General features: G+C 43.1%; 3 pseudogenes and 1 gene segment (V, D, J or C); all 4 read left to right on the forward strand.

Moving 5' to 3' along the window:
• The first annotated feature begins 3,451 nt into the window (after positions 1-3,451).
• LOC120231548 lies at positions 3,452-4,289 on the forward strand (annotated as a pseudogene).
• Positions 4,290-7,407: 3,118 nt separating this feature from the next.
• On the forward strand, positions 7,408-8,143 carry LOC120231549 (annotated as a pseudogene).
• A 4,938-nt stretch (positions 8,144-13,081) lies between these two features.
• On the forward strand, positions 13,082-13,994 carry LOC120231550 (annotated as a pseudogene).
• Positions 13,995-23,483: 9,489 nt separating this feature from the next.
• On the forward strand, positions 23,484-24,278 carry LOC120231565. The segment is given in 2 exon segments: positions 23,484-23,546; positions 23,945-24,278. Coding segments are annotated over 2 exon segments (381 nt in total).
• Positions 24,279-25,218: the final 940 nt, after the last annotated feature.

The following is a 25,218-nucleotide window of genomic DNA, read 5'->3' on the forward strand; positions in this document are numbered from 1 at the left end:
GGTTTAGATCTGTGAGAGTGTGGAAGTTTCCAGAAGGAACAAGGGCCTGGGCACTAGTGAAAGACTGTGACACAGAAGGTAGGGAGGGAGTCAGCGATGATTAGAGACCTCTCTCCACTTCACAGATGTCACGTTCATTATTGTGATTGTGCATTTTCAGTGCCTGCTGGAAGTCACAAGTAATGGGAGAAACACAAAGTTGTATTTTGGCTACAATAAATGAGATGGAAACAATGAAACTTGCTAAAAATATTTGAATCTGACTTGGCACTTCTCTGTCCTTTCTTTAGGATCCAGTGGGGATATTGTGATGACCCAGACCCCTCTGTCCCTGCCCGTCACCCCTGGACAGCCGGCCTCCATCTCCTGCAGAGCCAGTCAGAGCCTCCTGCACAGTAACGGAAACACCTATCTGTACTGGCTCCTGGAGAAGCCAGGCCAGTCTCCACGGCACCTGGTCTATGGGGTCCAACCGGGACCCTGGTGTCCCAGACAGGTTCAGTGGCAGCGGGTCAGGTTCAGATTTCACCCTGAAAATCAGCCGGATCCATTGACTGATAAATGCATAAAGAATACACATATATACTGTATATATATACACAGTGGAATACTACAAAAGAGACATCAAAAAAGTACTTTCCATTTTGAACAAAGTGGATGGAACTAGAGTGTATTCTGCTAGGCATAATAAGTCAGTCAGAGAAAGACAAATATCATATGACTTCACTCATATGTGGAATCTAAGATACAAAACAGATTAACCTAGGGCAAGGGAGGGAAAAATAAGATTAGAACATAGACGGAGGTAAGCCATAAGAGACTCTTAGATGTAGAGAAAAAACTGAGGGTTGTTGGGGGGTTGTTGAGTCGGGGACAGGCTAAATGGGGGGTGGGCATTAAGGAGGGCACTTGTTGGGATGAGCACTGGGTGTTCTATGAAGAGATGAAAACCTAAATTTTACTCTTGAAACCATCATAACACTATATGTTAACTACCTTGGGTTAAATTTTAAAATAAGTAAAACAAAGTCTTTTTTTTTTTTTTATCAGAAAAGAATTCTTTTACTTTGAATTTTCCGAATTCTTTTTTTTTTTTTTTTATTTCTAGGAAAGAGAGAGAGACAGAGTGAGTAGGGGAGGGTCAGAGAGAGAGGGAGTTATAGACTCTGAAATTGGCTCCAGGCTCTGAGCTGGCAGTCAGCACAGAGCCCGGCCCGGGGCTCGAACTCACGAACTGCGAGATCATGCCCTAAGCGAAAGTCGGATGCTCAACCGACTAAGCCACCCAGGCACCCCATGAATTTTCCGAATTCTTAAGGGCAATATATTGATATAAAACAACCTGTTAAAATGGCAGACTTTTAAGGAGAAATCAGTTGATTTTCACAGAAAGTAGTAATATTTTATCAAATTAAGTATCTTAAAATATTTTGTAAGTATTAACAACAAATACTTGTTATTAATAATGTGTAATTAAACAAAACCACAAGAATCAATGTAATGTGTAATTAAACAAAAGCATGACAGGTGTCTTATTCATTTCCCCATAAATTGTGTTTCTATCCTGGAGAGGAGGTACAACTGATTAATTTATATCTATGCCGAATGACCCTTTAAAACTAGGTGAAGTTTTGTGATATTGTTCTTTTTCTGTTGTCATCTTTGTTTTCATGTTCAATGCCATTTTTTTCTTGTTCAGCTGCATATGTTTGTGAGTTCTTACTCCAAGATGGTTAATTAGGGGTCTGATATTTTCTGAAGTAAGATTCGGAATTGAAGGAGGTAGCATAATAAATAAAATTAAAGACACAGAAGTTCTAAAAGGTAATGAAAGGAAAAAGGTAAATAAAATTGTTAGTCTTGAAATAGGAGACACTTATTGTATTCCTGTCTCCTTACCATCATGTGTCACTGGCCACCCAGATTCTTCCCATAGAGCTCAACAGTGAAAACCGTGTATCATTTTTACCGAATCATATTTTACAACGCTGTTAAAAATTCTTATTTTGGAGGATTGCTCAGAAGATAGTCGAGCCAAGCTCTCTTGTAGAAGCTCATGGAGAACAGTGTTTATTTGTTTGTGTTCTTTGGCAGGTAAGTCTGACTTGGGGTTAGTTACCCAAGATGACCTAGAGCCACACACTCTGCTTTTTACCACTCTAGGCTGGTTTCTTTGTTTTGTTTTGGGTAACAAAGGATGCTAACTACCCTCCTGGATGAATTAAAATCAGCTCCATTTTCCAGGAGTGGTTCAATCCATCCTGACTCAAGTCACTGACAAGGGACAGAGACTCAGGTGCCTCTCCTACTTGAATGCCCCGCGGCAGGGTATCCGGCTGGCCCTGAGCAGTGGCATCTTTGGGGGGAAAGGCAGGGAAACATCAGTCACAGGAAAGGGTTACCCCAAGACGTTCAACAGTGTCTCCAGTTCTTGCTCTTCTCACATACAAATCTCCTTGAACTCTACGTTCATGGCCATGGCCGTGACTCATTCAGGTCGGGGAGAGACTCAGGTTGTCACACAGAAGGAACGAGAACCTGGAAGGCCTGACAGAGCCTGTCCTCCATGATGAGAAAGACTGTACGAGAAGAGATTTCTAACCACCACACAGAAAACACAGTCCTTGCTTCTGTGATTCCGCTCTCTTAGGAAGCCTTCCGTGAAGAAATTCCTTTGGTTTCTCTGGTACGTGTGAGGCAAGTATGATGGGAGGTACACCCGTCAGTGGATGTCCAGGATTTTATATTCACTGCCTGGTGCATGAATCTTCCCTGTCCTCCTCTGACATGAATCGGGCTGTTAGCTCTCTATACGGAGGACACGGCCTGGTTTCCCTGTCAAGGCCTCTCTCTCCCAGAGTGCTTTCATGGTGCTTACCTCCCCACATGACCTACAATGGCGGTTTCTACACTTGCGTGTCACTTTCTGAACCCGTTACCCTGGGGACCACAGAGAGCTGACAACACTTGAAGGAGCAGAACACCCTCTGCTGGAGGAAACACCCTCTTGATCTCCAGCAGCGTTGATGGGAACTATTTTGTCTGTAGATGAGCTACAGGAAGTCAAGAAGATGGCATTCACTTCCCAGTGGTTGAACCTAACTAGACACACATGTCTACATAATCAGTGTCTCTCTGCTTCCTAGAGGGTCAAGGCCAGTGCCCATCCTCACTTTTGACCCGGATTCCACAATCATATCTTACTTCACACTCTGCAGGCAGCAAAACTGTGCAGTGTTGCTTTTCCTCCAACCCCACAACATGCTTTATGTGAATGTGTTCACATAATAAAGCCTTTACCCTCTGTTGGCTTTTTCAAATCTGCTGCAGCCACAGGACATTTGCATAGTGTCCCCTAGGGAGGATCTTCCCTTCCCTTGCAAGTCTGAGATAAAAGGTCACTCCTAAACTGGCCTTGACTTATGAGAGCTCATCAGTTCAACTTCTCAAAATGAATTTCCCTGCTCAGCTCTTGGGGCTCTTTATGCTCTGGATCTCAGGTGAGTGCAGAGGGGGGATGAGAGAGAAGAATGGGGTGTGGAGGGTGAGCGAGAGTGACCCCACTGCTCCCCATGTGTACTCTGACCATACATGTTCATGCTCCAAGGAAGAGAACTTGATCTTACGAGATTTAGGAACCACCTAAAATGAACAATGACCAGTGTCGGATGAAGACTTTGAAAAAGAAAGAATCACCTTTGTGCCTTGTAAATATTATTGTTCTCATTATGATGTGGGTCATTTTCTTTTTCAAAATGATTCACCTGAAGTAATTAACAAAAGGAAAATTATGAAAATGGCTTGTAAGGTCTGTATGCATCCTTGAACTTCTCTCTCACTATTTTAGGATCCAGTGGGGATATTGTGATGACACAGGGCCCTCTGTCCCTGCCCGTCACCTCTGGACAGCCAGCCTCCATCTCCTGTAGGGCCAGTCAGAGCCTCCAGAGTAGATTTAGAAACAACCTTTTATATTGGTACCAGCAGAAGCCACGCCAGTCTCCACGGCTCCTCATCTATAGGGCTTCCAACAGGGCCTCTGGGGTCCCTGACAGGTTCAGTGGCAGCGGGTCAGGGACAGAATTCACCCTGAGAAAAGCAGGGTGGAGACTGAGGACGTGGGAGTTTATTACTGCCAGCAAGCTCTACAAACTCCTCCCACGGTGATTAAACAAAGAACAAAAACCTGCCTGGCTGGGGATTTCAACTGCCCCAAAGTGTTGATTGTCTGGGGGGCAGGTCGTCCGAATGTGTGTAAGCAGAAGATGTTGCACACCCCAGGGGACTAGGTCGCAGCTGAGGGCCCCGCAGCACGAGGGCTTTGGCACCCCTTGGGCACCACGTGCTAAGGCCCCATCAGGTGCCACAGCCTTAGGATGGCAGAAGCGGTTCTGGGATGAGTCTGTGGTCTTAGGCTTTGGTTTCTGCTGGGTGTATTGTTAGGGATGGAAGTCGGCCTCCCAGGCTGGGGAGATGTTTGGCTTTGGGAAGGCCCGCCCCCCCAGTTTTCCAAGATGGCGAATGTGTTTATGCTCCATTACCTACATGCACATTCCAGTTGCTATAAGTGCTTTGCAATCTTTCTTATATCAGACTTTTATAATCTCCATGTCGGTAGATCCTTATATGGTATTGTGGTAAAAATGTACATTTCCTCGATGACCAAGATGTTGAGAAAAATTTTTTTATGTTTATTTTTCATTATCCATTTGGATGTCTATTTTTGGAAAGTGCTTGTTTTGCTTGTTTAATTATATATTATGTATACTTCTATATCTTCGTAATGATATAATACATAATTTGCATTTTTATATATAAATATACATAGCTTGTCTCTTCTCTTCTAGGGAGTTCCTTATACATTCAGAAATAAATTTGTCATACTGGAGAATTCGCTCATGCTTCACGGCATGTCTGAACTCAGCTCTGGTCATAATCTTGAAGTACAGGATATGAGCCCCACACCTGGCTCTGTGCTGACACCTCGGAGCCTGGACTTACCACAGATTCTGTGTCACTCTCTTTCTGTTCCATTCCTCCCCCCCGCCCCCAGCATTCTGTGTCTCAAAAATAAATAAAAACATTAAGATTTTTTAAAATATATTAAAACATTTTCCACCTTTAGAGACCAAAGGTACCCTCCTATGCTTTCTTCATGAAGCATAATCACTTTAATGCTTATGTGTAGAAGTATGATCTTCCACTGACTCAAGCTTTTGCATAATGTGAGATGGGTCAAGCTTTTTATTTCCACTTCTATAATTTATTAAAAAGGAAAAATGACCAGTAATCCACCTTCCTGACTTTGTTAGACATTAAGGGACTGTGTACGCATGGGTCATTTCCTTGAGTTCCTGTTTTGTTCTATTTGTTTCTCTATCTTTTATACGCAGCTATATAATAACTTTTAAAACCTCATCTTATTACTTTTGTGACTTTATTTTGATTCTTAGGAGTTTCTTGGATATTGTAGATCATAGAAATTTAACCTATATTAGGATATCATTCTCTTCAAATTCAAAAATGGTCCTTTGGGAATTTTTATAGATTACATTGAATATTTATATCAATTTGGGAAAAATGGAAACTTAATAATATTGAGTCCTTTATTGCATTAACATAGAAAATGTCTCTATATAAGAAAATCTTCTCTAACTCACTATCGATATTATATATATATGTTTTACATTTACTTTGAAAGACAGGAGAGAGAGAAAGAGAGAGAACGTGAATGGGGAAGGACAAAGAGAGAGGGAGAGTGTGAATCCCAAGCAGGCTCTGTGCTATCAGTACAGAGCCCCACATGGGGCTGGTTCCGTTAAATCATAACCAGAGCCGAAATCAAGAGTGGGACATTTAACTGACCGAGCCACCCAGCCACCTGAGATATTTTACAGATTGGCAGCAAATCCAAATCCTTTACTGAAATATTTCTAGAGGGTTTTTTCGGATTTTTAAACATTCACGTACACAATTTGTTATCATAAGTCAAGATAATGTAATGGAACATATTTCACAAGTTTTTACATTATGAAGACCAAACGCAGAAGGAGATACCACTGCATCCTATTTCTTGTCATTTTTTTTCCTTATTCCTTTTTAACCTCAAATATTTATGGTGACCTTAGCTTTGACCATCTCCAGTCTCCAATTCTAGTTACATATGAGTCTTTTGTTCTTTACTAGGTGAAGGTTTATTGAGGAGATGGATCATGTGTCTTCCCTACAGACTCTGGCCTAGTGATGGATGTCATAGTGTCAACTTCATGAGTGACAGTGAAGAGTCTCTCAGTCCAGACTCAGGACCCCACATCAGAAAATCCTGACAGTTGCTATATCACCACAGAGCCATTAGATGGCAGACAGACCCCACAGTAAACCAAAGAAACATAGTCCTGATGCTAAAATACAAAGAGAGTAAGAGTGATACTGTCCAATTATCCCCCAGGAGCTCCAAAGGCTGAATGGGTCTCGGGTGTGATGGGGACACTGTTGTTTCCTGTAAGACATTTGTGACTTAGGGGAGTTTCTGCGTGTATCCAAAGCTCATATATACCTTATGGTGTGTGTTTCTGTCTTTGTATCTATGTATCTCTCTATATATCTATGATTCTATGTACTATGTATGTATGTATCTATCTATCTATCTATCTAAATATCTAGGGCCAAAGAGAGATGAAAGACAGGATACACACCATGTTATAACAAACGGTTACCAAAATTGAACACTCACTGCCTAAAGCATAAAATTCTTCTCCTTTCCTAGTCTCCTAAGCAGGGTTATTTGTTCTCTACTTGTGAGTGATTCTTTCTCCCTGTGAAGGTCTTTTTACTTTCATCTTCTCAAGAAGTCCCTGGGTGAGTATAATTCATTATTTAATGGTTATTAAAGTGTCTTAAAGCATTAGCCTGGAAACAGCAGACATCAGAGGCTCTAGAACTCTCTCTAGCTCTCTAGTTCATCCTGTGGTTTGGAGATACTCTGCCAATCAGCCGGAGCGGGGCTGCTCTGTTTCCTCCTGGACAGTAGCTGAGAGGACTCCAAGCAGGATGGGAGTACACCTGCCAGAAAGTGACTCAGGACACTCATGTCCACACCCTCAGGGTCTCTGGAGCTTTCTCAGAAGGGCAGGGCTGTGAGCACTGTGTCTTTCTAGACATTCAGATCCTTCTTCCCACTTAGCAGTAAGGAATTTGTCTCTGGTAGTTTCCCTCCAAGCACAGAAGACATTGGAAGGTACTTTGCTCACAGGAGAGGTCCCTGTGGCCCTGCCTTTGGCTCTTTCCCCTCTGCCACACCCCCCAGGGGATTTGCATGTGGTCCCCTGGGAGGCCCTGCCCTCTGACATAAAGCTCAGCTCTGCGCTTCTCTTTACCTGTGAGGACCCATCAGTTCTGCTTCTCACAATGAGGTTCCCTGCTCAGCTTCTGGGGCTGCTGGTGCTCTGGATCCCAGGTGAGGGCGGAGGGGGTGAGAGAGGAGCACGGGGTTTGGGGGGAGAGCTCTGGGGGCGCCCCTGCTCCCCATGTGTATTCTGCCCATGGGTGGGACTGCCCTTCAGCAAGGGGAATTTAATTTGGGGGGCTGGGAAATCAAGAAGAAACAGAAAGAAACAAGGAACAGTGCTTTAGTGAGATGCTGGGGAATAAAGAGGCTGTTTTGTGCCTGCCATTCTTGGGTTGTCTTGGGAAACTGGATATATTTAGAGGATGAATGAAATCACAAAAATGATTTGGCTTAAAACACACACACAAAAACTCTTAATATCATAAAAAAATGGCATAACATTGTGCTTCTCTCTCCTTCCTTTAGGATGCAGTGGGGATGTGGTGCTGACGCAGACCCCAGTCTCCTTGCCCGTCACCCTTGGACAGCCGGCCTCCATCTCCTGCAGGGCCAGTCAGAGCCTTGAGGACAGTGATGGAGACAGCTATTTATATTGGTACCTACAGAAGCCAGGCCAGTCTCCACGGCTCCTCATATGAGGTTTCCAATCGTTTCACTGGGGTCCCTGACAGGTTCAGTGGCAGCGGGTCAGATACAGATTTCACCCTGACAATCAGCAGGGTGGAGGCTGAGGACATCGGGGTTTATTACTGCATGCAGAGTATACATGATCCTCCCACAGTGGTTCAGCCCTGAACACTAACCTCTCTGTGTGGCGTGGCACCAGCCTCCACACGTGTTGCTTGAGTGGGGAGCAGGCACAGCAGAGTGTCCGTTGCCCTAAGAGGCAGGTGCTGGGGACGTCAGGGCATCACGTGCAGCTGAGGGCTCTGGACCGTGTCATGGCCCCTCAGCTGCACCAGCCCAGCGCGGCAGGACCCGCCCCGGAACGGAGGTGATCCATGTGCCCTCTGAGCTGCTGGAGGGAAGGGAGAGCAGACCTGCACCCCATCCACACCGTCCGATCCTGTGTGCATGGGTCAAGTACATCGAGTCAGCTGAAGACTCAGCAAATGGAGGCATATTTGTGACAACACCAGGTGAATACATTTGAAGCTAACAAATTTTGCTATTTTACATTACCATAATATTTGGTATCGTGCAGATATGATTTTTTATTTTTGCACGTTGTGAACTTCATCACTACCAGTTACATGAATCCCTCTTGTACAATGTTCTGCAGACAACGTTCCATGCACACTACCCCCACAGCAAACATGGCTGAGAACATTTTGTCAGAGCATTTGTGACAACGTGGAAGATCCATGACAGTATTATGGTAGGTGACCTACGTCAGACGGAGAAAGACAAATACCGTATTTGTCCATATGATTTGGATTTCATTTATATATCAATGTAAAAAGGAAAACAAACAAAAAGCAACAAAAAACGCATAAGCAGACACATGAATACAGAGATCAAACTGGTGGTTTCCAGATGGGAAGGAGGCAAAGGGGATGGGAAAAATGGGTGCAAAGGAAAGAGAGGGACAGCCTTCCTGTGATGAAATCAATAGGTCACTGTGATGAAAGCACAGGGAACACAGTCAGTGCTCTTGACGTAGTGTCCGTGGGGATAGACGGCAGCTACACCTGTCAGCACAGCATAGCGTATGGACTTGTCTAATGTCTATGTCCTACACCTGGACCCAATGTAACATGTGTGTCTCCGTACCTCAATAAAACGACAACAACCACACACACGTACGTACATGCATGCGTGCACACACAGAAGAACCTGTCCAGGAAGATTTTATTTGTCTCAGTGCCCTTTTTCTGAGACAAAAAGAGAGTTCTTAGAACTCCAAAGTAGGTTCCGAGAAAACAAATCAAGCTCAATGATGCAGAGCATAGAATGTACCTGATAGACCACAGCAAGTGTACACAATGACTTACAGTTTGTTTCAGAAAAGGGATCATTTTAAGATCACCTAGCCTAAATAATACTTTGGAGATGACATATTTGGTACAATATTGTCAAAAACTATTTCAAGCAATAGGTAAATACATTACTTTTACAGAACATAGTCTTACCTAAAAATGTACCTGTATTGTATATTCCCATTGAAAATGTAAATAAATTATATGCTCCCCAGGAGGCTCAGCTTCTCGTGGTGGCAGCAGCAGAGGTGGTGACAGGAGATCACAAAGCTGATGGCCATTCCCCCCCTGCCCTCCTGGAAAGATGCGGGTATTCGATGGAAAAATGAGTGAATTCAAATATAGATTTTTAATTAGTTAATAGCCTTCCACAAATGTTAAATTCCTAGCTAAGATAATTCTAGTGAGGTCATGTAAGATGTCCACATTTGGAAAAGCTGAGGAAAGAGTATATGGAAAGAATCTTTAGACCTTTGAAATTGTTTGGAAGTCTAAAGTGATTTCAAAATAAATTGAAATATAGAGCCAAGAGAATTTAAAATAAGGGAAGAGTATGAGTTCTTATTGCACTGCTCTCCAGTGTCATTCTCTTTTTCATTATTTACCTATTGTAATCCCTATGATTTAATTTACTGTCAGTTTGCTTACCTATGATCTGAAGAGTAGTAGACATGCAATGTTACATTAGTTCAGATGCACAACATCGTACTCAAGAACCCTCCAGGAAACACTGTGCTCACCACAACGTGGTTGCCATCTGTCACCGTATGATGCTATGAAAATGCCAGTGACTGTATTGCCTGTGCTGTGCTTTCGTCCCCGTGACTTCCTCATTTCATAACTGAACGCCTGCACCTCGCCTTCACCTTCAGTGATTTTTCCCATCTTCCAGCCTCCTTTCTCTCTGGCAACCAGTAGTTTGTTCTCTGCATTTCTGGATCTGTGTCTGGTTTTTTTGTCATCTGTTTTCTTTTCTAGATTCCACATACAAGCAAAATCATATTGTGGTTGGGTCCCCTCCCTAAGGAAGGAAAAAAAACCCTCAAGGCAACATCCCTCACGACCTTGTAACAGGAGTCCACTTATCAGACTGCATGGCTGTGTGTTACCATGTATGGGAGACAAAGAAGTAAAAACTATATAAAAAAACTAGGCCATGTGGCATTTGAGGCTCCTTTCTTTGGGTAGGAACCCAACTGAGTGGTGTAGGCAGGACTAAAGTTGCTTCCTGGAGAATAAAGCCTTGGTGTCACGACTCTCTGTGTGAGAATCCTACTACAATATGGCATTTGACTTTCTCTGTCTGACACGGTTCACTTAGCGTGATACCCTCTAGGTCCATCTATGTTGTCACAAATGGCAAGATTTCACTCCTTCTCACGGCTGAGTATTATTCCATTGTGTACACACACACACACACACACACACACAAATCACCTCTTCTTGACCCATTCATTTATTGATGGACCCTTAATTTGCTTCCATACTTGACGATTGCGAACAATGTTGCAGTAAGCACAGGGTTGCATATGATCTTTTCAAGTTGGTGTTTTCATTATCTTTTGGATAAATACCCAGTCATGGAGTTAATGGATCTATGGTATTCTTATTTTTCATCTTTTGAGGAAACTCCATACTATTTACACTTCATACTGTTTTCCAATGTGGTTGTAGCAGTTTACATTTCCACCAAGAGTTCGTAGTGCTCCTCTTTCTTTGCATTCTCACCAATGCTTGTTCTTTCTTGTCTTTTGATAGCAGTCATTCAGACAGGGATCCGGCGCTATCTCACTTGCAGGTGTGATTTGCATTTCCCTGACATTTCATGATGGTTTGTGAGCATCTTTGCAAGAATGTGCTGGCCATCCAAGGTCTTCTTGGAAAAATGTCTATTCAGGTTCTCTGCCCATTTTTTTTTACGTTTTTATTTACATCCCAGTCATTTAAACTACAGTGTGATATTAGTTTCAAGCATACAATATAGTAATTCAACACTTCCATACAATACCCAGTGCTGATCACAAGTGCACTCCTTGGTCCTTATCACCTATTTAACCCGTATCCCAACCCATCTCTCCTCTGGTAACCAACAGTTTGCTTTCCATAGATAAGAGTCTATTTCTTGGTGTACCTCTCTCTCTTTTTACCTCCATGTTCATTTTGTTTCTTAAATTCTACATATTAGTGAAATTTCATCGTATTTGTCTTTCTCTAACTGACTTATTTCACTTAGCATAATACTCTCTATCTCCATCTATGTCATTGCAAATGGCAAGATTTCATTCTTTTTTATGGCTGAGAGCATACATTCATGCATGTGAGTGTCTAGCACATCTACTTTGTACATGAAAAGAATATGGATTTATTTAGGTTCCTGAGTTGGTTAAGCATCAGACTTAGGCTCAGGTCTGCCCCTCCCCAACTAACATTTGCTCTCCCTCACAAAATAAACAAACATTTTTTTAAAAAGAAACCTCTCTTTTTGAACATATGAAAACTGAAAACAAGAGATTTCCTGATGTCAACACAGTAAGCTTAGAAGAGCAATAACTCAGGCTCAAATTTCATAATTCTAAATCCATATTCTTTTTTTAAATTTTTGATGTTTATTTATTCTTGAGAGCCAGAAAGAGACAAAGCATGAGCATGGGAGAGGCAGTGAGAAGGGGAGACACAGAATCTGAGGCAGGCTCCAGGCTCTGAGATGTCAGCACAGAGTCCGACACAGGGCTTGAACCTACAAACTGTGAGATCATGACCTGAGCCTAATTCTGATGCTTCACCATCTCTGCCCATTTTTAATCAGAGTATTTGTTTTTTTGGGTGTTGAGTTGTATAAGCACTTTATATATTTTGCATATTAACACATTATTGGATGTATCGTTTTCAAAGATCTTTTTCCATTTAGGATGCCTTTTGGTTTTGCTGATGGTTTCCTTCACTGTGCAAGACCTTTTCATTTTGGTGTAGTCCCAATAGTTTATGTTTACTTCTGTTTCCATTATCTGAGAAGATATATCTACAGAAATGTTCCTAAGGCTAATGTTAAAGAGACTACTAATTAGATTTCCTTGTAGGAACTTGAGGGTTTCAGGTCTCACATTGAGGTCTTTAATCCGTTTTGAGTTTGTTTTTGTGTGTGGTGTAAGAAATGGATCCAGTGTCATTCTTTTGCATGTAGGAGTCCAGTTTTCCCAGCACTGTTTTTTGAAGAGCCTTCCTCATTGTATATCCTTGCCTCCTTTGTCACAGATCAATGGACTCAAGAACCATGGGCTTATTTGTGGGCTCTCTGTTCTGTTCCATTGATCTATGTGTTAATGTTTTGTGCGAGTACCATACTGTTTTGATTACTATAGCTTTGTAGTCTAGTTAGAAATCTAGGATTGTGATACCTCAAGCTTTGTTCTTCTTTCTCAAAATTGCTCTGCCCATTCAAGGTCAATCTTTTCACACAGAAGTGTAAAATGTGCCTGGGAAAAAGCTAAAGAACTAGAAATATGACAGGGCAAACAGAACAAAACATTTGAATATGTCCCTTCTCCCACTTAGGCAGCAGAGATTGCATCTCGATTAGTTTTGCTCCAAACACAGAAACTCTTTTCTGTCACTTTGCTCACATGAGAGGCTATACCCCCCTCCTGCTGGATCTTTCCACATGGCTGCACCCACAGCAGATTTGCATAGTGTCCCTTCCCTTGCAAGTCCGAGATAAAAGATCAGCTCTCAAGGTGTCTGGACTTAGCAGGGCTCATCCACGTAACTCTCAGGATGAGGTTTCCTGCTCAGCTCCTGGGGCTCTTCCTGCTCTGGACGCCAGGTGAGGGCAGAGTGCCCAAAGAGGAAGGAAATCGGGCTGGTGGGGGGGCTCGGAGGGGACACTGCTTCCCACACAAACCTTGTTGGCCTGCGGGCTGGGTGGTCTTGCCCTGTGGGACGTGGCAGGTGAACGTTAGATCTGTGAGAGAGGAAGATTCCCCAAGGAAAAGGACATGTGTGTACTCTGCTGATTACTTAAGCACCAAAGAGAGGGGTGTCTATGTAACTTTTAGAGACCCATTTATGTCCTACAAATCTCTGGTTCTTTCTTGAAATTAGAAAGTTTTGAGTCGACTTAAAATCGTGTACAATGCAATTTTTAAATCTGAAATAAATAGCAATAGGGAAATTATGAACATTCCTCACAAAATTTGCACATAACCTTGCCCTTCTCTCTCCTTCCTTTAGGATCCAGTGGGGATGTCGTGCTGACTCAGACCCCAGGGTCCCTGCCCATCACCCTTGGACAGCCAGCCTCCATCTCCTGCAGGGCCAGTCAGAGCCTCGTGCACAGTAATGGAAACACCTATTTAAGTTGGTACCAGCATAAGTCAGGCCAGTCTCCACAGCTCCTCATCTATAAGGTTTCCTATGGGCCTCTGGGGTCCCTGACAGGTTCAGTGGCAGCGGGTCAGGGATAGATTTCACCCTGACAGATATCAGAGTGGAGGCTGAGGACGTTCGAATCTATTTACTGCCAGCAAGGTACACACGCTCCTCCCACAGTGGTTCAGCCCCGAACACAAACCTCCCTCCTGTCACGGCCCCACTGCCCACACGTGCTGTTGGTCTGGGGAGCAGGCACCACACGTCCTGAATCTGAGAAGAGGAAAATGGTGGGGAGCTAAGGGAATGATTGAGGCCAGGGCTCTGCACCATGAGGCCACCAACCACCCCAGCACCACCTTTATGACCCCGAAAGCGAAAGCAGCCTTGGTATGATGTGGGATCAGGGAGCTGCTCGCAGCCTGTCAGGACAAAGGGAGGAGCTGAGGGAAGTGCTTCCTAATCCCCCCGCCTCGTGTCCAGTTGTCCGTTACACTGAGCATTAGAGCCAGACAAGGAGGCCATTCTTGGAAATATAAGTGGAATACTTTTTGGCGATTAACCGTTTTGATTTTGACCACCGATTCGTTCTCCATGCAACTTACACAGCTTTTCACTTTTCTACTTCTTCCTCATGGTTTGTTCTTGTTAGGTGGTATTAGTCTAGTGTTCATTTCATCCGCATTATTCAGTGTGTTGATGTACAGTGACTCCTAGGATTCCCTTACTGTGCATTTAGGTCTGTAAAACGTAGTCATGTCTACGTTTGCAAACCTGGATTTAGACTTTTGAGCCTTCTTTCTTTTTTCTTAGGCAACCAAAGGCCTTGCCAATCTCATTGATTTCTTTCTTTTTTATTTTTTTAAAATGTTTTATTTATATCTGAGAGAGAGAGAGAGAGACAGTGTGAGCAGAGGAGGGTCAGAGAGAGAGGGAGACACTGAATTGGAAACAGGCTCCAGGCTCTGAGCTGGCTGTCAGCACAGATCCCAACGTGGGGCTTGAACCCACGAACCGTGAGATCATGACCTGAGACAAAGCCGGACGCTTAACTGACTGAGCCACCCAGGCTCCCCAAGATTGACTTCTTAAAGAACCAAACAATAGTCGGGGCACCTGGGTGGCTTAGTTGGTTAAGCGTCCGACTTTCGCTTAGGTCATGATCTCGCGGTTCGTGGGTTCGAGCCCCGCATCGGGCTCTGTGCTGACTGCCAGCTCAGAGCCTGGATCCTATTTCAGAGTCTGTGTCTCCCTCTCTCTTTGACCCTCCCCTGCTCATGCTGTCTCTCTCTCTCTCTCCTAGAAATAAAATAAAAATATAAAAAAATAAGAACCAAACAATAGTATATTTTATTTTCTCTATATTTTAAGTTTATTTTATTAGTATCTTTTCCAATATCTATTATTTCCTCCCTTCTGCAGACTTTGGGCTTATATTGCTTTTCTTTTTCTAGTGCCTATACTATAAAATTAGATTCTATGCTATCATAAAATTTCAAAAATTGAATTCAATATATTTATAAGATAATAGTCACATTCTTTTAATGTTTTCATAAGAAATTTTCAGTCAGAAAAAGGCTGTCAACCTTTCTGCTTCCTTACCTGGTTTAGAAATTGGTGGCCACTTTCTGCTGAGCTTGTCCCCAGCCTTCATCTCTGTAGCACCAAAAGAAAATATCACTGTGATGTGCAAACTGGGGAAATCTTTCCACAGCTCAGCGAGCCCACAACCACTATTGGCTCCAGTAGAAACCGGGACAGCCTCCCCTACTCCTCTGCCATGAAACTTCCACTTTGACCCCTGGGGTCCAAGCCCAGTTCACCGGTTGGGGGTCTGGGACAGGTTATCCCCATGATCGCTGGAGTGGAGGCTACAAATGATGCATATGCTCTGTGAGCAGGACACCTGGGGACCCTGCAGTGTCACAGACCCAGACACAAACCTCTCAAGGAGGCTCAGGGTAGCTTTCGGGGTTGCTCAAGCCTTCTGTGTCCCCACTGGCCCAAGCGTCCACGGTGTTGGCACTGCGAGGGGGCTTCACTGCAGAGCCCGGTGATGCTCTGGGCCCCACTCAATGCTCCCTGACTTCCGGTCACCTGTTGCGAGGCCTGGGCCAGTCCTCCTAACGTGGAATGTGCTGCCTCCAGGAGCTGAAAGAACCTGTCAGCATTTCCTTCCTTTAACGAAAAAGACTTCTGTTGAACACGGTGGAATGGAATGGAAGTTCTCCTCTCCCCCTGTTTATGAAGCATGCGTGAGAGTTCTCATCACTGGCGGAAAATGTTTCTTTCGTAAGATTTCTTTTCAGCTGTACGGAGTCCAGAAACATGAGCTGTGTGGCAACACCAGGCAGGGAACATCAGCCACCAGACCTCAATATGGATGTCACCAGGCCACCCAGAAAGAGTTCCTAGGTCATCTTCAGAGGGTTCTCATTTTTTACACTAGACTGCGCTCTAGTTAGGAAGGTCTAAGTCTTGACAGAGTGATTTCCATACTTCCATTGTGCCTACTGCCTACAGGCTTCTCTGTCAACAGCCCACTAGGGGGCACCCCAGACGAATTCTCAATACACCTGTTCCCCTCCTCCAAGTCTGGCCTAAAGTGGTTCTGTATTTGCCCTTCATCAAAATCACGAATAGTATGAGGATGCTTCATCAGATTGCGCCTCATTGTATCTCTACCTCGTTCCATAAATGTTCACCTGGGACAAATACGGTAACGTTCTTATCTCTTCATTCTGGTCTATGAGTTCTGAAGGCAAGGGATTTTACTGGATCTTAAAACCTTAGAATTAAGCCAGAAACATTAGAGACCACCCAACACACGTTTGTTTCTGCCATGTGAGCTACAGCTTTTCCCCTTTTATTTGCCTTACATCGATAATTTTGGTGCAATCTCTTACCATGGTGTCAATTCTTAAAGTAAATTATTATAATTGGTTTTGAATTCCATGTAGGGCTTCTAAGAGAGCAGAATATGAGTGAGCCACTTAATGGATTCACGTGGTTCCTAATTCTCAAAGACAAGTTATGAAACATAACTTATATCTGCCCAAGTCCATTTCTAGGAAATAATCCAAGACTCCACTTCTTGTTTGTTTTTTTTATTTTAGAGAGACAGGGCTAGTGGGAGAGAGGGATTAAGGGAGACAGAGAGAAAAAAAAGGAAGAAGAATCTTAAGCAGGCTCCAGGCTCAGCTCAGAGCCTGACCCAGGGCTCAATCCCACGACCCTGGGATCATGATCTGAGCTGAAATCAAGAGGTAGATGCTTAACCAACTGAGCTGCTTAGGCGCCCCAGTCCCTTCTCTGTTAAATTTTATCATAATGCTTTGTGGCTATTTTGTTGAATAATATTAATTTGATTTAACTTCATTTATTACTGCTCATTCAGGTTATGCAGATGGATAATGGGATCCTGAGAAAGGAGAAAACTCAGTCGTGTAAATATACATGCTTCCCACAGTGTTTAGAGAGAACATAGAAACTCAGAACATCTGCCCTTCCACAGAGGCTTTGGGAGCTCAGAGTCAACCAGAATACATATCCATAAATGTATCCTCTCGGGGGTGACAGTTTGCAGTTACTTAGAAAAGACCAGCAGCTTCAATCATTGGTCCCTACAGCTCAGGTATCCACGCCAACCCACCCGGGGCTGGGGGAGCTTTCTCTGCTGTAGAGCTTGATCTCCATTGTCAGGAGAGAGGCTCCCCATTCTTTTTTTCTTATTTTCACTATTCTAAGCATCTTTCTCACCTGTGGTTTTGTGTACCCCTATGTATACCATGCAGAATGGCTTTCATATACATTCCTTAAAGTAATGCTCTTCTCAAAGCAGCATGCAGGTAACACTCTCGGGACCGTCTTCATCACCTCTGTTTATAAACACATGTCTAAAGGTGTTATGGAGTGCCTGTCACATCCACTCCATTAAATATCACTCTTTTCAATGATCCAACCCAGTGGCACTGGATTTTTTTAATTGTGATATATTTGACCTAGAATATTGTGTAAGTGTGAGGAATACAATGTGTTGATATGGTAGATTCATATGCTGCAAAATGACTACCACCTTAGGGTACACTAATGCTTCTACCAGGTCATACAATTATCATTTCTTTTTCTGTAGTGAGAGCAATTAAGATCTAGTGTCTTAGCAACTGTGAAGCTTAGAAATACATTATTGTTGACTATAATGCCTAAGCTGTGCTTCGATCTCCAGGATTTATTTATCTACCGGTTGCAAGCTTGTGCCTGTGAAATGAGTAGAGAAAACCTCTTTCAAAATGGTGTTAGGAAGGTCTGAAGGGGGAGCTCTCACACAGATACCACTCTTGCAGCCTGCACAACCCTCAAGAAGAAGGAAGATGATGCAAACCTAGGCAGCCACACTGGAAAAAAGCATGGAGGGTCCTTAAAAGTTACAAACAGAACTCACCTATCATCCAGCAATGGCATGATGAGGTATTTACCCAAAGAATATGAAAATACTAATTCAAAGGGATACATGCCCCTGATGTTTAGAGCATTACTATCTACAATAGCCAGGTGTCCATGTGTCCATGTGTCCATATATATATATTTGATCCATTTTTTATGTATGTATATAATGAGATAGTACTCAGTCATAAAAAATAATGGAGATTGTCATTTGCAGTGATATGGACTGAGCTAGAGTGTATTATGCTAGGCAAAATAAGTCAGTCATAGAAACCCAAATACCATATGATTTCACTCATATGTGGAATAAAAGAAACAAAATAAATGAGCAAAGGGCAACAAAACCAAAACCAAAAAGAAACAGGCAAAACCAAGACACAGACTGTCAGAGAGATAGAGAACAATGCAATGGTTACAGCGGGGAGGGTTGAGGATTGTGGGAAAGACTTGATGGGGATTGACAAGAGCACTTCCTGTGATGCCCACAGGGTGATGTGGGAAGTGTTGAATCACTACACTGTACACCTAAAACTAATATTATGCTATATGTTAACTAACTGAAATTTAAATAAAAACTTAAAAATACACAAAAATATCCAATCCTGTTAAAGAAAAAAGAAAAGAATTATTTTGACAAGGGAGGTCATTTTCACACAGGAATTTTATTCCCTGCATTTAAAAGAAAGAAGGAAGATCCCTCCCTGCCCCAAGAAGGGTGACAACATGGAACCACTGCTTGTAGCCAGTGGGATTCTCGTTCTCCAGTGAATTTTGTTCAAAGCAACCCTCACCAATTTCCTGCTAAACCATCATGCAAATGACCTTCTCTTTGTTTCTTTGGATTTGCCTATGATTTGTCATAGGTTTCTTGTCTTCTACTATTCCTGAATAAACTCATTTATTGATAAAATAACTGGCCATTTTAAGTTTCTCATAGCCCTAAACACGTCTCTCCAATTTCCCCACCTGCTCCTCTAGTCCCTGTAACCACCATTCCAGTCTCTGTTCTCAGGAGCTCAGCTCTTCTAGATTCTAAGTAAAAAGAATATATACAACAGTTGCCCTTCTCTGTCTGACGTGTCTCAGCATAATGACCTCAAGGTCCATCCAATTTGTCACAAATGGCAGAAAAGCATTCTTTCTCATGGCGGAGCAATATTCCATTGTGTACATATACCACAACTTCCTTACCTATTCGTCCATTGATGGACACAGGCTGTTACCATATCTTTCCTATTGTGAATAATGTGGCAATAAACCTGAGAGTGTGGATATCTTTGGGAATCTGGTTTCTTTTCTTTGGAAATGTACCCAGAGTTGGAATTGCTGGGACCCAGAATTGGATCATATGGTAGTTCTCTGTTCAGTTTCTTGAGTAGCCTCATACCCTCCTCTATAGCGGCTTTCCCAGCATATATTCCCACCAAGACTGTACAGGGGGTTCCTTCTCTCCCATCCTCTCCAACACCTCTCTTTTGTCTGCTTGAGGAGAACCATTCTAACAGGAATACTGTGATATGTCATTGTGGTTTCGATTTCCTTGGTGATTAATGATGTTGAGCATCTTTTTGGTACTTGGTGACAGTGGTAGGTCTTTTTTGGAAAAATATCTATTCCATTCCTCTGCCCATTTTTTAAATCTAGTTGTTTTGTTTCTGTGGGTTTTGCTATTGAGTTATATAATTTCTTGATATACTTTGGATATTCACCTCCTATCTCTATATGGTTTGCAAATATTGTCTCTCACGTTGTAGGTTGCCTTATCAAATGGTTGATTGTTTCTTTGGCTATGCAGAAGCTTTTTAAATTGACACAGCCCACTTGTCCATTTTTGATTTTGTTTTTTATACTTTTGGCATCATATCCAAAAAGTCATTGTCTAGGCCAACGTCAAGGAGCTTCTTTTCTGTGTTTTCTTTTATGAGTTTTATGTTCTTATGGAAGTCAGATCTTACATGAACTCTCTAATGCATCTCAAGTCAATTTTGTGAGTGGTATAAGATAGGGATCCAGATTCACTTTTCTGCACGGGGATATCCTGTCTTCCCAACACCATTTGGTGTAGAGACTATTCTTTACTCCTTGACCGTTCATGGCATCCTTGTCAAATATTAGTCAACGATATACATGGAGGGTTATTTCTGGGCTCATTTATCTGTTCCATTGGCCTATGTGTCTTTTCTTATGCCAGCACCATACTGTTTCTAGTATAGTTTGAATTGAGATTGTGAGAGGCATCTTGCTTTACTCTACTTTCCCAGGATTCCTTTGGCTTTTGGGATCATTAGTGGGTCCATAAAAAGGTTAGGGTTATTTTTTCCTATATTATTTCTGTGGAAATAATGTTGGACTTTTATAGGGATCACAGAGAATCTATAGATGGCTTTGGGCAATATGGAAATTTTAACAACATTAACTCTTCTTGTCCCTGAATGGATATCCTTCCATTGGTTTATGTGTTCTTCCAGTTTCTGAGAAAACCTCATCTTTCATCAGAAGGAACCTCCATTTGGTCCTCATCAGGAAACAGCCCTCTGTGCATTCAGTCCTGACCTAAGCAGTGTGGGTTTGGACGGTTTGTGGTGACAAAGTTGATAGATCAAAGTGTAGAGCATGTGTAACTGTCTCACCCTCTCCACCATAAAGGTCTGATTCCAGGAGAACAGATACAAACTATGACACCCACAGAGCTACCTTCCAGGTCATTCAAATCACAGACTCACTTCTAGTTTTATTGAACCCGAACTAACAGCATCTGGCAACAGACAGATCTATAATAAAACCTACGTGCCTAAGTCTTTCCTCATTCAGTTGCTGACGGTCAGGGTTAGAGACTCAGAGGGACTTGTTCTCCAACCTGGACCTCATGAAGGCCACTCTTACCCTCATTGCCACTCATACTATTTGTGTTCACTAGAGAGGGACCAGCTTTAGTTTCTGGTCAGTTTGGTCGTCCAGGACACAGCCAGGTTGGTTAGCACAAGTTGAGAGACAGGCAGGAGAGAGAGATTCTTTCTACAATTAAGAACGTACTTTCTGGGGGCGCCTGGGTGGCTTAGTCGGTTAAGCGTCCGACTTTCGCTTGGGTCATGATCTCGTGGTTCGTGGGTTCCAGCCCCGCGTTGGGCTCTGTGCTGACTGCCAGCTCAGAGCCTGGAGCCTGTTTCAGTCTGTGACTCCCTCTCTCTCTGACCCTCCCCTGTTCACGCTGTCTCTCTCTCTCCTAGAAATAAATAAAACATTAAAAAAAAAAAAAGAACGTACTTTCTGTCTATAGGAAGTATAGGAAAATTGCAACGCCTTTTTTCTGACCAAGAAATGCTATTTATAAGATACCTCATTTTCTGTCTCGATCACAGAAACAGATGGTGAGCTACAACAATCAATATTGACAACTTTTAGAGGATTTCTGTTAATTTCACAGAAAAGAGCCATATACTCTGGGATTTGAGCCTCTTAATTAACACCTTGAAATATAGCCTTTTCAAGAGTTGATTTTTAATCACAGAAGACATGACAGATTTCTGATTGTGGCCCATTTCCTCATAATGAAGTTCCCACATGGGATAGTGGGTGTGTCAACTTCCTAGTGATACCGTACAAATGTGGTCCAAATTTGGTGGCTGAAAACAACCCAGGTTTATTCTCGCAGGTCTGGAGACAGTAATTCTGAGATAAATGCCCCAGAAAGGCTCTGACCACAGAGACCATCTCTGAAAAAGCCCCGGGAAAATGTCGATCATAAGTACAGGTTACACTGTGACTTTAAAGGAGTGGATCCGCTTCCATCTTTCTGACACAGAGAATCTCCTTGTAACCTGTGGCCTCGTGTCTGTGGTGCCCAACATACATGATAACCCAAAGCGGAAAAAGGTAAGATAATAATGTAGAGTTGTTCCTTGTTCATTCTGTCCTATTGCCTTAAGGAATTTTAACACTAAGAAATCCTTCAAATACTGTAATATGTAAATGTGATATATACACATTCCTATATGTGCACGTGAGATATACATATGCCAATATATGCATATTTATGATGTATGCTTGTATACACAGAGATGATAGATATTTGATATATATGATAGAACGTCATCAGGGTGTAAGGTCCGATCACCAGGATGATCTGAGGCGCCACTAAGGCATACCATTCTTTCCCTTTTCCTCATGCCTTAAACAGGACTATGAGATATTAGACTATAAGTGAGATTCTTTATTTCCTACAGTTCCCTTTGACTTCAGTTCTTGATAGACTTGAATTCACTAGTTCCCAAGGAAAGTCAATTTTTAACAGTCTAGCTTTTTTAAAGTTATCCTGTTAATAGCAGACACCATGCATTTCTTAATAACCAGCAGGTTATGTTGTTATTTGAGGTAAACTCTCATGATTCATATTGGTGTGTGTTTTGTGCTGGTCTCTGCATATCCAGAGTGATGCTATTGGCTGGCAACGCTTGTGGGCACTTCCTGGTGTGGACAGTATGCCCCATAGACACTCCCCTTTTGGGAAATGTTGATCCACCCGTGTTTTGCTGAAACCAACCCTTTTGGTGCTTTCTGTTTTAATGTTTATTTATTTATCTTGAAGGGGGGATAGGGGCAGAAAGAGAGGAGAGAGAACATCCCGAGTAGGCCCTGTGATGCAGTGCAGAGCCTGAAACAGGGTTGATAACATGACCTGAACCAAAATCAAGACTCTGCCACTTAACCCACTGAGCCTCATCAGCCCTTATGTCTCTTATGTCTTCAAGACATCCCTCAGCAACAATTGTCTGGGAGCTGGGAAACACCAGGTTTATTACTCACAGTTCCTAGAGGGGACACGTCATACACGGGGCCACACAGCAAGGTCACTGGCAGACACAAAAAGAGAGAGACAGAGAGAAAGAGGAAAGTCAGATGCTAGTGAACTGTCATGCCTTTAGCCTGCAGTGGACGTGAATGTGGGAGCTGCTACCACATTTAGCTTGGAGGGAGCCACGCAAGATGTCCGTGGACCTCCAGAAGATTGACATGCACACATATATCTACATTGTCATTGTTTCTGATGCTTTCTTAGAGGACAAGGAAATATGCATCACATCCTTGCCACAGAATTAGACTTTTACAGCCAGACCCTTTTCCTACCACCTTATGCAGCAGGAATTCTGTCTCCATTGGATTTTGTCCAAAGAGAAGATGATTGACTCACCTGGCTCACACCAGGGCTCCCCAACCCTCCTGGTGGCCCTCTCCACAGGCAGGAAGACACATGGGAAAATTTGCATAATAGTTCCCTGGGCAGGACCCTCTTGCAAGTCTGAGATAAAAGGTCAGCTCCAGTCTTGTTTCAACTCATCAGGAGGCACCAGTTTCACTCCTCACAATGAGGTTCCCTGCTCAGCTGCTGGTGCTGTTGATGCTCTGGATCCCAGGTGAGGATGGAGGGGTGAGAGAGGAGAACAGAGTGGGGAGGAAGAGCTTAGGGGGCGCCCCCGCTATCCATGTGTATTCAGTACACTCTAAGATTCGTATTTCTTGGTCTCTGGGATGCGGCATGTGATGTTTGGACCTATAACAACTAGAAGGACCTAAAATAAGGACTCCATGCTCTAGCAAAGATGGTGACACAGACAGAAGGGGGAGATGGGGTAGAATTCCAGAGAGTCCTTTGTGCCTAGAAAACTTCCATCATGTGTTCAAATTGGATGCTTTTGGCATGTGAATCAACTTCACACAGAAAGTGCTCCAGCCTGAAGTAATTACCAAAGTAAAATTTTGAAAATGGCTCATAATATTTGCATGAAATCTTGCCTTTCTCTCCTTACTTTAGGATCTATTGGCGTTATTGTGTTGACACAGACCCCTCTGTCCCTGCCTGTTACCCCTGGACAGCCGGCCTCCATCTCCTGCTGGGCCAGTCAGAGCCTCCAGGATAGATATGGAGACAACCTTTTAAATTGGTACCAGCAGAAGCCGGGCCAGTCTCCAAGGCTCCTCATCTATACAGCTTCCAATCGGGCCTCTGGGGTCCCTGACAGGTTCAGTGGCAGCGGGTCAGGGACAGATTTCACCCTGAGAATCAGCAGGGTGGAGACTGAGGACGTGGGAGTTTATTACTGCCAGCAAGCTCTACAAACTCCTCCCACGGTGATTAAACGTTAAACAAAAACCTGCCTGTTGGGGATATCAACTGCCCCAAAGTGTTGATTGTCTGGGGGGCCCACAGCAGGTCGTCCGAGTGTGTGTAAGCGGAAGACGTTGGACACCCCAGGGGACTAGGCCGCAGCTGAGGGCCCCGCACCACCCGGGCTTTGGCCACCCCTCAGGCACCATGTGCTAAGGCCCCATCAGGTGCCACAGCTTTAGGATGGCAGAAGCGGTCCTCGATGGGTCTGTGGCCTTACCGACATTTTTGCTGGGTATATTGTTAGGGATGGAAGTAGGCCTCCCAGGCGGGGGGATATTTGCCTTCAGGAAGCCCCGCGTCCCTGTTTTCCAGGATGGCGAACATGTTTATGCTCCATCACTTGCGTGCACATTCCAGTTACTATAAGTGCTCTGCAATCCTTCTTATATCAGACTTTTATAATCTCCATGTTGGTAGATCCTGAAAGGATATTGTGGTAAAAATGCACGTTTCCTTGATGACCATGATGTTAGGAAATGTTTCATGTTTAATTTTTATTAGCCATTTGGATATCCTTTTTCCTTGAAAGTCCTTGTTTTGCTTGTTTAAATTACATATTCTATATACTTGCATATCATCGTACTGATATAATAAATAATTTGCATGTTTATACATAAATATAGAGAGTATCTTTTTTTTTCTAAGGAGTTCCTTATACATTCAGAAAGAGGTTTTCTCATAAACACAAAAAATACATATTGGACCTCCTCTCACGGTTTATGGCATGTCTATCCACCTTCTCAATGATTATTTGAAATGAAATTCTTAATTTTTATGAAGTCTAATTTATTGAATGTTGTTCTCCCACAATTATATGTCTCTGTTATATGGGCATGTCGTTTAAAATATCTTTGCCCCCCTTTCTGGGCACCTGGGTGACTCAGTCGGTGTAACATCTGATTTCAGCTCATTCGGAA

This window comes from Hyaena hyaena, unplaced genomic scaffold, assembly GCF_003009895.1.
Source record: "Hyaena hyaena isolate Hyena2069 unplaced genomic scaffold, ASM300989v1 scaffold_57, whole genome shotgun sequence".
Lineage (NCBI taxonomy): Eukaryota > Metazoa > Chordata > Mammalia > Carnivora > Hyaenidae > Hyaena > Hyaena hyaena.